The sequence below is a fragment of the Mytilus californianus genome, unplaced genomic scaffold (genome assembly GCF_021869535.1).
Source record: "Mytilus californianus isolate M0D057914Y unplaced genomic scaffold, xbMytCali1.0.p SCAF_3, whole genome shotgun sequence".
In the NCBI taxonomy this organism is placed as follows: Eukaryota; Metazoa; Mollusca; class Bivalvia; order Mytilida; family Mytilidae; genus Mytilus; species Mytilus californianus.
Window position 1 is genome coordinate 124914262 of NW_026262679.1, and position 16940 is coordinate 124931201.

The window sequence follows — 16940 nt, forward strand, 5'->3', positions numbered from 1 at the left end:
CAATCATATCAGATCTCCCCATTTTTACAATTAAGCAGACCTGCAGTATATTATTTCTGAAAATTCTTTTTCAAAATTTTGATATACAAAATAGGCAGACAATAGCAATCTAGTCCATGTCAGTGATGGACAAATTGTGTTGTTTCGGATGCACATAACTGGATGGACCTTCACCAAGACTGTTCACAGTCAAAAGCCAAGACATTAAAGGATAAACACAGGATGAATAGAATAAAAGGAGATATTTTATGTACAAATTATATTTTTCTCTTTTATGTCACATGATTTACAATGATGATTTCAATGATAACAACATGAAACAGACATGTACAACAAAACATGACCATGTAAGGTCGATTTCACATGACATGAGACCACATTCGGTCAATTTCACAAGACATGTGACCATGTCTATTTCACACAACATGTGACCAAGTTTATTGGTCTTTTTCACACCCTGACAACAACATGACTGTTTCATACATATGACCTTGCAAAGGTCAAAATCAACACATACATTTGACACAAAATTCACATACATTGGTCTGTTAATCAAATGCAATTTATCTGAATGCTACTTGTGAGCACTGGTTTTACATGCAATTTTGGTACTAAATAATTCTTATAAAATAGAGAGTGTTTGCTTGACAAGACATAACTGTTATTATTTTGTAAGCTGGAGTTGGAAATATTTCAAAAGCAATTTATGACTATATGCGTGTTAAGTACACTATTGCAAACTTCACAATACATAAAATAATTGTTTCATCCTGAAATATGAATAAAAAACACAAAACAAATCTTATTCTGGAAACAAAATGTTGGTTTCATTTTTTATCATATAAAAATAAGAAATAAGACCTCTTCTGTTACATGAATTTTTATACAACAAATTTCTTTTTTTTGTACAATTTAAATATCTTATGTACAATAATAAATAAGACATTATCAAACTTATATATATACAAGTCTTGAAATTATCCTATTCTTTCTCAAATAAAAACAAATCTGTTATCATATATATCTGTATAAAAGATGAAAACTAATAATAGACATAAGACAATATAAAACCAATGATATTAAAAAGATAACTTCCTTATTTGGATACACGTTACTTTAAGTCAGCAAGAGAGTATATGGTTTATGCATTGGGGAGTTATGAACTTATAAATAGAACAACCTTAGTGCAAATTGGTCAAGTGTCATGCTAAGTTGTTATTATATGTAACTAATATAATACTTATCTTAGCAGTAAAATGCTTTAATTCTTATAATATAATGGTGTGATAGAGTAGATATCTTACTCGGATCAATGGTGTAGATTACTCTGGCTTTTAATTATTCATGTCAAAAGTTGTCAATAATTAATGCCTGACCTAACAGGTGGTATTCAAGGAATGACCAGTACCAATAAATCAAATAGGATAATTTCAAGACTGTACTATGATAAAACAACACTCAACTAGATTATACAGGGTGTATAAAAATGTTGCTTCATTTAAAATCACATCAGCACTATAACTTAACAGTCACACAAATAAATATGACAAATTCTATAAACACCTGGTTATAATTACTCAATAATATTCATGTAGTTCATCCATACACAGTTCTTAAATCATTTCCTTTAATCATTTATATACTATTTTTATGTAGGGTTATCTTTACACAAAATATCTTCATAAACAATAATTACATTTAAATGCCTGATTAATTAAATTACCAGGATATAGTGTAGCGATGACCATTGATTTTAATAGAAAAGCAACAGGTAGTTAATTTTTTACTGGAAACTTTTTTACTATCGGTATGTGAAAATAAAATAAAAAAAATAATTATACCTTACTGGACAAATAAACATTTAGCTATGACTCTGAGGTAATCAGTATCCTGAATAACATGTTAACTGCATGAAATGCATTTGTAATCTATGTGTTTTATCTTCTGTATTTATACTTTGAGAAATCCATTAATAGTAATGATTCCGATTAAAACCACTTCATAAATACTCCTTAGCAATCACTACTGATTTAGAGCCAATGAACTAAAATAACCAAAAATAAAACTGCATTTGAATAAACTTGAGAATGCTTTAACAGCAAATTAAATTCACCGCATAAAGCCATTAATAGAATGAAATTGCTATAAAATAGAACAGTTACATAATATTTGTGGATGATTATGTTCCGTCTAAACAGATTATGGTTTGTTTGTAGAATCTAGCAGATCGTTTTATAACATTCATCTACAGAAATCAATGCCAATTGTCTTTTTTTGGGTTGATTCAGCTTTCATTTTTTAGGAATGTTAGCTCTAAGATTCTACTTGATACACAAATTAGTATCACCTAACTCAGTGATGCTACACAATAATATAAAACTTTAAAAGTAGGAAAATCTACTACACTATGAAGTGAAACTAAATTCTTTCAATTCTAGATTTTCAATAACAAATCAGTTCACAGAATTTTATGTAAATGGAAATTTAGGAATATTTTTATATTTTTCAGACTTTTTGAAATAGTAATATTAAAGAAAATAGCCCAAGTATTTTTTAATACAAAAATGTTTGCTATACATGTTTTAATGTTTTTAACCAGGGTGCTATACTACACTGCTACAACAAAACATCATTATTACAAGCATGACATTAAATTGGAAGCATTTATTTTACAATGATGACCTTTAACCCTCTGATGCTATATTTACATATGATGCAATATCAGATGGAACAGGTAAAAATGACATTTTTGGTGTATTTCATTTTAGAGACAGTCATAAAATGGCAATGTTATACAATAATACTTTCCATTACAAATTGTTAAAAAAACATGTCTTTTTTCAACAAAAGGAACATTTTTATGCAACAAATCATAGAAAATTCTTATAACAGAGATATAAATCTTTACATATAACTTGTAAAAAGATCACTACATATCAACAAAGACATTCACATTCTGTAATGTATGCCACAAACAAGGGTTAGAACAGTCATAGAATTTACTACATGGAGAATTAAAATAAATGATTTTTTTTTACCAATAGCCCATTTCCTAGGTAACCTCATTATTGTAAATTTGCTAGACCTACAGGATTTATACATGTATTACCAAACAAACAAAGAAAAAATCACACTGAAACAATCACTTAAAAGAAAAAATTATTGTATAGCCCAGAAACATTTTCTTTACCATAAATTAAATTTTTCATGACTTTATCCCTGTCTATGACATAGATCACAAGCTGTGAGGCTAAGTAACAGTTTTTACATCACCCAAATAATAAAGATTCCATGTTCAACAGTATCAACTTAATCTGATAAAGTGGGAGGTATTTTTGTGTACAAGAACAATAAAGATTAAATAGTCATTTTTGTTTTCCTTCAATGTTTTCATCTTTAAGGATCAAACTTAATAAAGTTAATTTTAGAATTCTACAGTTTAAAGTATACAAAGGTATAGTAATGTAAAAATTCAAAGTCAAGGAAACTGAAAGTTCACACATATACTTTTTGCACATGGAATCTTCGATCGTCCACACTCTACACATATTCCTCACATTTACATCACAGTTGTGTACTGAGCAGAGAAATGATGTACACATGATTAGAAATGAGAATACTTCTTCTTACAAAAACACACAACAGTAAACTAATTGCAGCATGTAACCTAAATTCATTAATGATTTAACTTGTTCTTATAATAATTGCTTTCTTAGCATTTTATTTCTATTTCACTTTTTGATATATTTATATAAAAATGAAAAATGTTTCGTTGCATCCTTGCAACAATTTAAAATCAACAAAAATTCCATTATTGTATCCTATTTTCCTTCTGCATAGATATAATATTTCCATAAATATTGCAGAGGCTTAAAAATTATAATAAATTTAGACATTATTATTTTAAAGGAAAAAAAATGGACAAATAACTACATTTAACTTTGGTATATACCCAGAAATCTGCACCTTTTTTGTGAAGAAACATTTCTGTACAAGACCATAATGCTTTTTCTAAAACAATTAAATCTGACATGATTGAGTAAAGCAACATTCTGTCAAAAATTATCAAGGTATTACAAAATACTTTTATCAATTGCACTGTAAAATATTTTTGTGTCAGAGAACCCATGGTAAAATGCATAAAATGAAATAAAACCAGCATAAAAACAAGTACTCTCATGTAAAATGATGATGATTTGTGTGCACCATAGAGTTGTCCCCCCTATCCCTGATACTATGTACATATATATATTTACACATCATTTATGTTTTTTTTTAATTCTATTCCCATTTTCCGCCGCATGCTCTGTCGTACATTTCATGTACGGTTTCTGATCAAATCTGAAAAAGAAGAAATAAGAATATGTAACTAAATCTATATCTCACATAATACAAACATTCCTTTTGGGGCAAAATAAATCCAGGTATTCATTTATTGTATTTATTTTGCAGAACATTTTGTTCCTACTGAAGGAAATATAATTTGTCAACTTTAGTTTTCATTTGAAAGTCGAAGAAATGAACTTTTGTACAAAGGACTTGGGTTAATCTGACAAATTTTTGTCTTAATTGACAGGGTTTTCTTCTCCTTTTAACGAATCCAAACAATTTATGGTGGTCAAATTCATAAGAGGTGAAACAAGAGAGACTTTGTGTAACTATAAACATCAGCAAGTCAATAACTTTCTTGGTGGTTTCACATGGAATAAACCAGAGGAACTATATCAAACTCCTTATATCTGCAAGTATATGACTACCTCAGTTGTCCCACATGGAGGACAAAGAGGGACTATGTCAAATTACTATAATCAGCTTCCTCAGTGGATAGAGGAAAACCAAGAGCCCTGTGGTAACCCCTAACATAAGTAGTAAATACCTAACATCCCCTTTATTCATAAGAACTGATGTGTAGAGATTAGCCCAGTACATATAGAAAACTTGATAAAGAGACACCTCACACAATTTCATTGACCACTTAGGCTATATCCTTAAAGTAATTTAAACTTTAAATACTTTACACATTTTTCTTTGAGTTTCTACAGTAAGACTCCTAAATTGATGTTTTATTAAACAAACAAGCAATTTTAAATGCGTGTGTCTTTAAGGTTATAATGATGAAATCTACTGACTACATATTTTTTTTAAAGTCAGACATGTTTTAAGAACTGTGAATTGTAATTATATAAATACAATGTAATTTCCTATGTTTCTAAAATGTAACATATTTTCACTAGGTAATTCTTTTTAATCTTCAAATAAAAATGCTGTTTTATGCAATTGGCAGCCATGTTGGATATTCAATCAAACCAAAATTATAAATTCTGTCAAGGACCTTCCCAGAAACATTGCTGCCTAATTTGGTTCTATGGTTCAGTGGTTTCAGAGGAGAAGATGTAAGAAGTTAACAGACAGACAGCACACAGTGATGGCAAAAGCTCATCCAGGATTTTATCTACATGAACTAAAAATGACTTACTGTCAATAGTGATTGGAGCCTAGTTCTGGACTTGCATCATTCTGAAATAAAAACAAATCCTTCATAAACACTAAACTTGAATTTTAAGTCAGTCTAATTGTTAAAACTATAAATTCAATTAAGGTCAAGCTTGTTATGTTAAACTCAAGTCACCAAACAATTGACATGTATTAATGACAAATTGAGTCAAGTTGAGTCAAAGAGAGTTAAAATTCTGTAAATAAAGGATGTATTGAAAACATATGCAAGTGCCCTTGAAAAGGACCTTGCATGTCTTATTATTGCATGAATTATGACCTCAGAAAAACTTGTACAAACCATGTGTAGAGAAGTCTGAGACCAAAAGTGTTCTACATTTCAACTTGTGAATCATACTACTTAAAATTTCATCTCCTTATAATACAAAAGTGTGGAGTGTTTGAGTTGCCATGTTAATGTGCGTGTTCCATGTCAATAACCTTATCATTGTTGGTATTTGTATATCTTAGTTGTCTAATCTTTAATGAAATTTTTTATTTTAATTTTTTGACTACTTTCACTGAATCCTATTAACTAGGTAAATAAGCCTTCTATGGTGTCAACATAACAATTGTCAACAGTTTACAGACAGATTACTTGACAAATAACGGAAACATATCTACAGAAATATGACATGAACAAATAACTCTGAAAATAATTCAATAATTAAAGGTATTGGCATTACAAAGAATGAGATGAAAAGCTTGATCCGTATCAGACATGCTTAAAGTAGAATTACTATGCTTGAGACTCGCAAGAGGAAACAAAACATTAAATTTTAAAACTTTGTCTGAGAAAGATGCTTAATGAAGCAAAAGATTTGTTGAAATTATTTCATTTTACATTTCAAAGTTATTACATAATCTAGTTCTGCATTACTGAAATTCTTAAAAAGTAATTAGTAGACTTAAGATCCCAGACAGTTTTGTTTTCTTCTAAAAACAGACTTTCATGTAAAAGTGGAAATTAACTTGGAATTGTAAAAATTTATAGCCCTGACTTTTCTCCTGAGGAATAAAGATTAATCCAAAATGCATTAACAATGTATGTACATGATCCTTATTCCCATTAAAGGCATTATCATATACAAGGATTTATATGTAACTGTGCTAGTCCATTATCTCTACACAAACAAATTGTCTGAAGAAAAAAGGATCTTTAGTGCACAAAGGAACCTTAAGATGTTAACCACTTTACATATTTTTAAAATTTTGTTGTTTTTTATTATTTGAGATTTTTCTTCACAGTAACGAAAATTCAATTCCTTCAACAATAAAAACCCAGCTGGTAGTATTTGGATGAGAATGCACAGTAAATAATTAATTTGCAAATTCTTATGCACTTGCTTGTCAATCTATTTATTCTAGACATAAAAAAATAATATTCCTTCTTTTTTCTATTATCAAGTAGAGGAAAGTTAAGAAAATAAAATAGTGCAAAGTCTGAAATATGAGAGGCCAGTTCAAACGCCTTCAATACATTTTTTTTATTATTATTATAATCTATCAACTGAAAAAGAAGTTCTACTGGAAAATGAAACAAATTTCTTCTGCCTTATATAACTTAGTGACATTCATAAAATGGTGTCAAACAGATTTTAGGTTTTGAAATAACCAAAGTAACCTGTAGTGCCTTTTATCAAATTTGCTATCATGCTCCTTTTAACTATTTATATTAGCCAGATTTGTTTCATAATGGTGTGAAATTTCTAATGTTTGGTTGAAGAACTAAGGAAACTTATTTTTTAATGTTATTGCATCCCTTTTCTCAATAACATAGACACACATTTTCTTCAGTTGACAAATTACAATAAACATAAATAAATTTTTTAATTAAAAACATATAAAGTTTCTATTTCTACTGATTTATCCATTTAAATATTAATTGCTCATTCATTTGAATGAATTAGAAAAAAAATATATTGTTTCACTTAAATAGTAAACAAAGTAAAAGAAGACTAAAATAGGAAAAGTTGGCCAAAAAGTCCAACTCACCCCACCGATAGATAGCCGATTGGTCAATCATGGGCTGGACTTGATATAACTTAATGCCATCACACTGCCGACACCTGCCCAAGATTATACATACATGTTACAATTGTGAAATCAGCTTCTATCTACTGTGTACAAAATGGTATCAGTTTGAATGTCACACTCCAAGATCAAATACAAACCAGTATCATTGTCTAAAGCTCTGGCTATGATGGACATTTCTTATTCAACAAGAAAATTTATTTTTAACAGTAACATTGATCATCTTCATGTTACTGATCTATATACAAGATGACCACTGTAAAAAGTCTGTTTGGCAATCAGACAATTGTGCTGGTCATTGAGTGGACAGAAACTGACACCATTTAGTTTTAGTCACCAATTAAAGTTAAAGAAACATGCATGCATCTCTTTACAAACAGTGTCATAAATAAAACTTTTGACATGTTACATGAAATGAAACATCAAGAAATTCAAACAGGAATGTATACAAAAAATTTGAGAAGGGTTCCCCAGAATCATGTTTCTTGCCTGCTCTCAGTGTAAATGTTGACTGCCAAAATAAGTTCAGTTATCAGTAAAAAATAAAGAAAAATGAGAGAAAATTTTTTTGCTTAAGGTGCTCTTTAGATAATGCAGAAGCTTTGGTTCAAGTTTTGAAAAGTTCAATGAAGGCTGATAAAGTTATTCAAATGTTTTTTAAAATCTTTACAGCCTGTTCCTAAAACAAAACTAAGTTCAATTAAAGTAAAATACAGAAAAAGTCAAAAAAAACTTGACTCTAGATGGTATCTCTGATTTATGAAGAAACTTCTATAAAAATTTCCCGAAATTCCATACAGATTGAAAAAGGTTATTGATGTTAAGCCCTTTAAAACAAAGTCCATCATCAGTTGACAGAAAAGTTAAAAGATAATTAAATTATTCTTTAGATGCTATTTCATCAATGTAAAAAAGCTTCTGTCCCAAGATTCATAAAATTCTATGAAGGCTGAAGTTATAAATGTCTAAATAAAACCTAAATGTGGGAACACCTACAGGATGAAAGGATCACAATGTCTTGCCTTTATGATTATCAGTGTAGGTTAAGACAAAAAAAGAACCCTAAATTTAGGGGAATTGTATATAAATAATAATGTAAAGAACTTTTTGTATGGCTTCCATCAGTAGGGAGAGATTATATCAAACCTTGTTTACAGAAGTCAAACAAAAACAAACTGCAAACAACGTTTCTATAAACAAGGTCGATATAGTTTAATATGGAAAATATGATTTCTGAATATGATTCTTAGTGAATATACAAAGTTTCTACACAAGGTGTTAAATATATAAAGTTTTAACCATGAAACTTCTCTATTCAGAACAGTTTTATAAGTTCAGCTTCAAAGGCTATTGAATAAATAAGTAACCATCTATATAAGCTTCAATATAGGAATAAAAGTAATATGTTTCTTTCTATAAATTTTGCAAAATAAAATGATGTGCCTTGAAAGGGGAAGGGGCAAAAGTTACTGAAATGAGAAGTTTCACTGTTACAAAGAGACCATCAGATTGTGACCGAATGTCAATATATATTTGTTATAATTAGAGATAAGTTTGGTAATACAAGATTCCCACATACCATATAACACAGTATTCAAACTACACTTGTTAAAACATATAACTCTTACAAGAACACAAAGTAACACATAATGCAGAACACACAAGGATTACTTCCCCTTTTTTGGCATGTATCTTTGCCTTGTTTCAAAACTAGCAAACATGAATTATACATTTCGATATATCATGCTGTTAATATGAAAAATGATTTCATAAAAACTACCAAAAGAAAACTTGATAATATTCAAATTTAAAATAACTAATCTAAATTCATAATTTATTTATGTAGCGTTCAGATTTAGCACATGTGTTCAGCATCTTGTGTTAGCTTTTGCATATGCAAATAACATAGAATCAGTTTATCAAAGCTGTTACACAAATTTTCAAACACAAGGTCAATGATCTGCACATATTTGAAGAAAAAAAGAGATGAATTGTAAGAAATTCCTTAAATTCGTGTTACCAGCGTGTTTTGTGAATTATGTAAAAAATTGTGGAAAATTTTACCCATTTTTATAGCAAAATATGGAACAAGCCGACCTTGTCCTTCAACATATTAAATTGGTAACAGCAGTAAACTGGTTCTAATCAAACCCTTATTGAGCTCTGCAGAAAATTGGCATAGTAATATATTAATAATCTTGTATAGCACTCAGCACTAATACATACAAAGTATTCATCGTGTCGATCGTAACTACTTTTATCACTTTTATCGTAGAAGTCATCTGTGATGAAATATGACAATGGTAATTCAAGTTACCCAAAACAAATACAACTTATGATTAGTTGAAATGGAAATTGATGAAATGAAACTATATTATATCACTGAATCACCCCCCAAAAAAAATATCAATAAAAAAAAATTATTTTACCATAACTACTAATTAATTTAAAAAAAAAAATAATTTAAGACATTGATAATCTTGATTAGAGTAAAAATAAATAAAATATTTTTATTAAAAGAATATTAATCAATTATATGAAGTGCTACAAAGTTTTGAGAGAGAATTGGGTCAATAAGTTCAACACAGCTCAATAAAGCATGTTGTTAGCTAAGCTGTACAAACGTACCCTGTGGCATTTGGTATCCCATCATACCTTGTTGTTGACCGTTGAACTGTTGACCTGGAGGCATTTGCATCTGTCCCCATTGCTGCATTGGCATATTCATGCCGCTTTTAATGAAATAATAAATAAATATTACCATAGTGATTGAAGTAAAAATGAGGTTCAAGTAAAGCTATTATATTTCAGCCAATATATAATATTGAAATAAAAGAGTTTGCTGTAAAATTGTTATGAGGACCTTTATTCGAAAAGTCATATATTAGGAACATAATAAGTTACATTTTTATTTAAATGGCTGCAGCAAGCTATCAGGAATTAGTTCAGGACAGGTTGCCTGATTGTTGACAGTCTATTTACCTGTAAGGATAGCTACCATAACCAGCAGGGTAGCCTGACTGCATGTTGTATCCCTGCCCCATATTTTGGTATGCACCTGGGTACCAATAACCCATATTGGCATAATACTGGCCATAGGAACCAGGTGAACCGGAATATTGCTGTTGTGAAGGCGGTTGTTGTGATGGTTGACTAACCTACAAAACATTTTTAAAAAACATCATCAGAAGGACTTAATAACCAATTCATGATGTAGTTCAGTAAAAATATTACAAGCAAATCAAGCAAATATCCATGTAACATTCTAAATGATGAACACTGATTCTCATGTCTTATGTAAGTATAATAAAAAAAATCTAAATATACCATGGAAATTATTAGTTATTGTACCTGTACAATTAGATCAGTCAATGAATTATCTAATGAAAACCAAATTAAACTCTTTCATCAAGCGTCAAAAACTAGACATTATTTTTAGTTTCAGGCAAAAGTCAGTTGAAAGGAAGTTTTTTTTCCAAATAAATTGAAGATATCAGAATCGTTTCTCTATTCTAAAAAGTCATATGAATCCCTAACTGCAATACGTTCAATAATTATTTTAAGTGCCTTCAAAGGCTCTTCTATCCACATACAACTCTTTCGGATATTTTCAGATGTCTAAATTATGAACTTGAGATAAGTAGAATCAACTTCTGTGCTAGTAGTAAGATTTGTTGTGTACATACCATCTGATGTGGTGTACCATTTCCACTGCCTCCTCCAGCTGATGAGTTGGTCTGACTAGGTTCGTTTGATTCCTTCCCCCAGGAACACTTGACTTGTTGTTCTGCCACCATTGTACCGTTCACTTGACATATTGCTTGTGCTGCTGCCTGTTTTTCTGAAAATCTAGTGAGAAAAAAAAAATAAATGCATGAAAACTTTCTTCGATGAAGTGTGTATTTTTTTTAAAGGTTAAATTTAGAATGTTTTTTTAATTTTCTATTATTTAGAATGTTTTAAGACAATGATTCTGCATAAATCAGTATACAATCCTTGTATCCATGATATGGTCTGTTATACATATACTGGCTTCTTTATATGCCTTATATTATCTATCTTATGTTATAAAACTTTATAACCAAGAGTACATAAAGAAATGCCTTATGTAAACCCTTAAAGCTGAATGTACAGTATGGGTTTTGCTCCTTGTTGAAGGCCACACCATTACCTGTAATTACTTGAATCCACCTCATTTCAATATTGTCTCGTTTGAAATCATATCACATCTCCTTATTGTATATCTTCATGATTTATTTTTCAAAATGCAATATTGTGTCAGTTAAAGGACATGATATTATTTATTTCTTTATTGGAACAAGGTGTTTAATGTACAAAAGTGATTAAATAAGGACAAGAAATTTTGTTGCTTTGAGTAACTTAGTTTTTTCCATTAGTTTTCTTACCTTATAAATGAATAACCTTTATCTTTAAATACTCTAATTTCTTGTATCTGACCAAACTGGGTAAATGTCTGTCGCATTAATTCCTCTGAAATGACACAAAAATCTGTAATATTGCAACCGAATGAAAATAAATTAATGTATTAAGCAAATATGCATTAACACAGCATAAAACATATCAGAATTATGTATAAAATCATTCATATTTGTCAAATCATCAGCTGTTTTTTATAATTTATTAAACAGATTACCTGCTGTAATACAATATGTAAACTGAGATTTTGCATTTATAAACTTTATTGACAGACAAAACAACAAGATTCAAAATCACAAAATCAACTGTCATGTCCATTGGCCATAATAAACAACTAGTACTCTATGATTACAAAGGTTGCTTTGTCCCCAAATTACCTTGATAAACTATAATAACTTTAAGAACAGGCTGGTTTGCAGAGTCAAAATACTGTTTTCAAGTTGTTTGGTATGTCTCCTGCAGACTTAGTGTGTGGGTGTCTGTCTTGTACTTAGAAGGGGTATTTTCACATCTCATAATACTATTGTCATTGATATGCATGTAATATTTGCCACTGGACTTAAAGCAGTCATTAATCAATCAAGTAGAAAACTTGTCATTTTCTCCTGTGAGTATAACTAGCTGCTATCTGATACATACATTGTGACTTGGATGGACAGTTGGTCTCATTGGCACTCATACCACATCTTCTTATATCTGTTCAGTTTTGTGTTAATCCACCACAATATACTGTACATGTCTGATATATACCTTGTAAGTTTTGTGTTAATCCACCACAATATACTGTACATATCTGATATATACCTTGCAAGTTTTGTGTTAATCCACCACAATATACTGTACATGTCTGATACATACCTGTCAAGTTTTGTGTTAATCCACCACAATATACTGTACATATCTGATATATACCTTGTAAGTTTTGTGTTAATCCACCACAATACACTGTACATGTCTGATACATACCTGTTAAATGTTGTGTTAATCCACCACAATATACTGTACATGTCTGATACATACCTGTTAAGTTTTGTGTTAATCCACCACGATATACTGTATATGTCTGATACATACCTGTAAAATGTTGTGTTAATCCACCACAATATACTGTACATGTCTGATACATACCTGTTAAGTTTTGTGTTAATCCACCACGATATACTGTATATGTCTGATACATACCTGTTAAATTTTGTGTTAATCCACCACAATATACTGTACAGTTAGTAGAACTAGATTGACTATAAACTTCATCATACGATAATTGTTTTACTGAAATGAAGAGAAAAAAGCAAATCAAAACATGCACCAAAGGTCACATATGTGTAAAACAGAAAATAATGTTATCAACCAAAGGGTCATTCTTCCATTTTTCTTATGTTACAAGCTTTTCTAAAACCCCCTCTTTATTATAGAATTGAAAATGGAAACAGGGAATGTGTCAAAGAGACAACAACCTGGCCAAAGAGCAAAAAACAGCCCAAGGCCAGAATATACATATATGTATTTTTCAATCAATATTTGTAGCATATCAACACCATTGAACTTACTGTTAACATGTTATTTATTTATCAGACATCTATAACATTACTCATAATGACTTAATAAACAAAGGGTTGTATATTGTGTTTCCATGGCAATGCAAATTAACTTATTGTTTCAATATACCAATTTTTTAACTATAATGTCATGGGACCTTCTGTTTCATCTGCTATAAAACTTTCTGAATTAAAATTTTTCTATACCTACATCAATATTTCAGTATCCTATTTTATTTGACAAAAGAAGTAATTTAGATTCTGTAGAGGGCATCTAAAAGCCTATCAATTTTCTATCAAACTTGTACTGAATTACCTTGAACCAAGGTGAACCTTTGTGTCATTTTTACAGATACAAACATGCAATAGATCTAATGCAGTTCATTCATTTGGTCTAAGTGATTTTTTTCTATGTATAACAAAAATGAAAACCTTCCACAGTTTTGAAATGTTTTATTGGGTCTAGTTTGAAAATCATTCCTCCCAATGTATTTCTACATCTTTGGTTTTTCTGTGCTAATCTTGAATAAAGCTTCAATTGAAGAAGACTGTTTTATTTTATTTACTACTTGTTACAATGCAGGCGTTGATACAGGATTTGAGTTTAGTGGGGACACAGCATGTTAGGAATTAGCCCAGAAGAACAAGGCTAAAAGTATTTTGACAAGATTTATGCAAATATATTTTTTCTGAATTTAGAAAGGTGCATGCCTGGTGCATTTTGATTAATTTTATAATATTTGAAAAAAAAAACAAAGTTCAAACTCCTCAAAGAAAGTTGACCTTGCACAGTTCAATCTATTGTTATTTGTTATAGGTTTTAAATCTTTTTGTCTCTCAGCTTCATGCTGAAGGTTAACGTTGGAAGTCAACACATAAAGTTATCAATATTGCTTCAAATGCAACAACACTGATATCTTTCAAGGAACAATGTCTCTCATTCTTTACATAATTCAAATTACCTTCTTTAGGTACCGGAGCAGGAGGTTTCCGCGTTGCCCAGTTGGTTCTGATTGGTCGGCTACCTAACCATTGACCATTCATACTCTGTATAGCATTTTCAGCATCCTAAGATTATAAAGTATGTAGCATATAGAAATCATCCTTTTGTGCTCTCTAATTAAATAATTCTTCTACATAAGAAAAAAAGTTTCAAGGATACATGACCTGATCAGAGTATTTGTTCCATTTTCATTTGATTACATAAACTCATGCTTAGAAATAAATGACCAACATCAGTTTGAGTATTTATTATAAGCCTTATGGGCTCACAGGACGTACCAGCAATTATAAGGGAAATTTCCTAGTCTCAAACTAGTTTAAAACCCTGCTAGCAATGTTGTTATTGTCTCATTAAAAACTATCTTGATGTTTGTATCTGACTGTTTATTCTGCTTAATCAGTTACACAGAAAATAAAGCTTCAAATGAATAGTTTTAAATCTTGTCTCCCTATCTTATTTATCAATTTTGTTTTAGAACAATAAAAGTAAAAACATTTGTATTTTTGAATTTCTTGGTTATTTGCTAGGTAACAGCTGATTCTATAAAACTCTACTGCAAAAAAGTAAAATAGAAAAAAAAAAAGAAAAAAGTTTGAAGAGACAAACTGTGAAAAAAAAATTAAATAAACCTGGTAGTAGGCAAATAAAATTAATGTATGTTTTTTTTCATTAAACTTGTGAAAATTCTTTTGAACCCTGTGAACTGGAAACATGTTGTGGACCATCTGAACTCATGTTGTTATTTTTTTGTTGAAAAAAATCAACATTTTCATAATAACAATTTTCTGTTAATTAAATTTATAAAGGTAAAAATCTAATCAATTATTGGAATTTCCACATGACAACTACAAGTCAAATACAAAGTATTGCTGGTTTCATAAAACACAAAGGCTTATCAAACCTTGGCATTTCCTACCAACAAGAATTCTGAATTTCTATGGAAAAGATACTTCATATAGCACGACATTTCTAAACGATTCATCCTTGTTTATAGTGGTAACCAATCCATATGTTAATATCCTGTTCCTGTAAAGAGCGTTGAGAGGTGGATTATTTTTTCTTAATTACACGAAGCATGCTCAGGAAGATTACAAGCACATTCCATTTACAAGTCCGTCCCTTCCATATATCTGTGACGGATATCAATTTCCTGGGTTTTACACGGTAATCAAAGATTAGCTAAGTTTGTTAAGGAATTTATTCCCCGGACAAAATGACTATGATCTGTTGACACGTGCACTGATTAAAATTGAATGTGTTGCATAATAAAAACCGAGCTCTGTTTCATAGAAACATTGTAAATGGGAGTTGATGGAAATTACTCTAGTCATGTAACTTCTGTCTATTAATAAGGTCACGATCTTCAATTAAAATCAAATTTAAAACTTCCCCTATGAATTTTATTTTTCATTATCAGATTCTCCGTTTACCCAATACTTAGAATTCTTACTTTAATACAGTGATTGTTTAAGGTTTTTATAATGCTATTCTTTATTTATCACCAAAGTCAGACTTTTATCAGTAAACATTTAAGTTATATTTCTAATCTATTTTTGCTTAATATCAATGTCTTATTAACTATTTATAACAAGGTCATTCTGCTAGTAACACTATCTTAGGTTAAGCTAATCAGAAAGACAGCCTGTTTGGAACTGTGTTGCCACACGTAGTCGATATGGAAATCGGTAGTGCAGTATATAGCAGGTATGGAAATATTGAGGTTTATTGATAGGTACTTGTTGAACAAGAAATAGCCTGTGACATGAATTCAAAAGATGGAAAAATTAGCAGTTCATCTAATATGAAATAAATTCCCCTCTGTCACAGAAGACCCATTATGTTCTGGTTTGCTATGATGCTGATTATTATTTCTGTTTAGTTTCGGACCTTTGTGTATTTAAGCTCCAAAGATTTTTGTGTGTTTGGTTCTCTAAACGCATGCTTGATCTGCCCAGAATCGGTAAGAGCAATAAAGTATTCAAAAATCAAACAATCTCGTTTGGTGTGTTGCCTTGGTTACTATTTATTTATTTACTGAAATACGTACAACTTTTTTAACAAATGAGACAAAACCATATCCTTTGGATTTCAGTGTCTGTGGATCTTTTATTATTTTACAATCTCTGAAAAATACAAGAAATAGAAAGTTCATTAACTTGAGAAACATCTTAATTTACATCTTATTGAAGAGTAAGATTTTCATCAACAAACAGGACTTGAATTAACATTCTTTACAATGGATTTCACATTTACTTAAGGAAAAAAATGTTCATTGAAATGAATTGATGAAAGTATTAAAAGTCAGTGAATAATGCTTCAAGTATAGATGAGGCAGCTAATAATATAATACTATAAATATTCTAAGGTAACAGAATTATACAGCAATGTACATTTGGTTCTTACATTCTTGACAATATTATTTATTTATTTCATTC

At 29.9% G+C, this 16940-nt stretch overlaps 1 protein-coding gene across 12 annotated transcripts in view; it reads right to left on the reverse strand.

Annotated features, from left to right (window-relative positions):
* Positions 1–227: 227 nt before the first annotated feature.
* LOC127736088 (nucleolysin TIAR-like) overlaps positions 228–16940 on the reverse strand; it is a 120749-nt gene continuing 104036 nt past the window's right edge. For 8 of the 12 annotated variants that reach the window (XM_052246597.1, XM_052246596.1, XM_052246606.1 and 5 more), the window contains 10 exons: positions 16553–16628; positions 14465–14570; positions 13147–13236; positions 11934–12018; positions 11214–11376; positions 10510–10685; positions 10156–10259; positions 9754–9809; positions 5477–5517; positions 228–4341 (listed from right to left, as the gene is read on the reverse strand). In XM_052246597.1, the coding sequence (XP_052102557.1) occupies positions 5479–5517; positions 9754–9809; positions 10156–10259; positions 10510–10685; positions 11214–11376; positions 11934–12018; positions 13147–13236; positions 14465–14570; positions 16553–16628 (895 nt within the window). In that variant the 3' untranslated portion in view covers positions 228–4341; positions 5477–5478. Of the gene's footprint in view, positions 4342–5476; positions 5518–7488; positions 7563–9753; positions 9810–10155; positions 10260–10509; positions 10686–11213; positions 11377–11933; positions 12019–13146; positions 13237–14464; positions 14571–16552; positions 16629–16940 lie in introns of all 12 variants that reach the window. The other 4 variants (XR_007998797.1, XR_007998796.1, XM_052246601.1 and 1 more) reach the window with 4 other exon arrangements.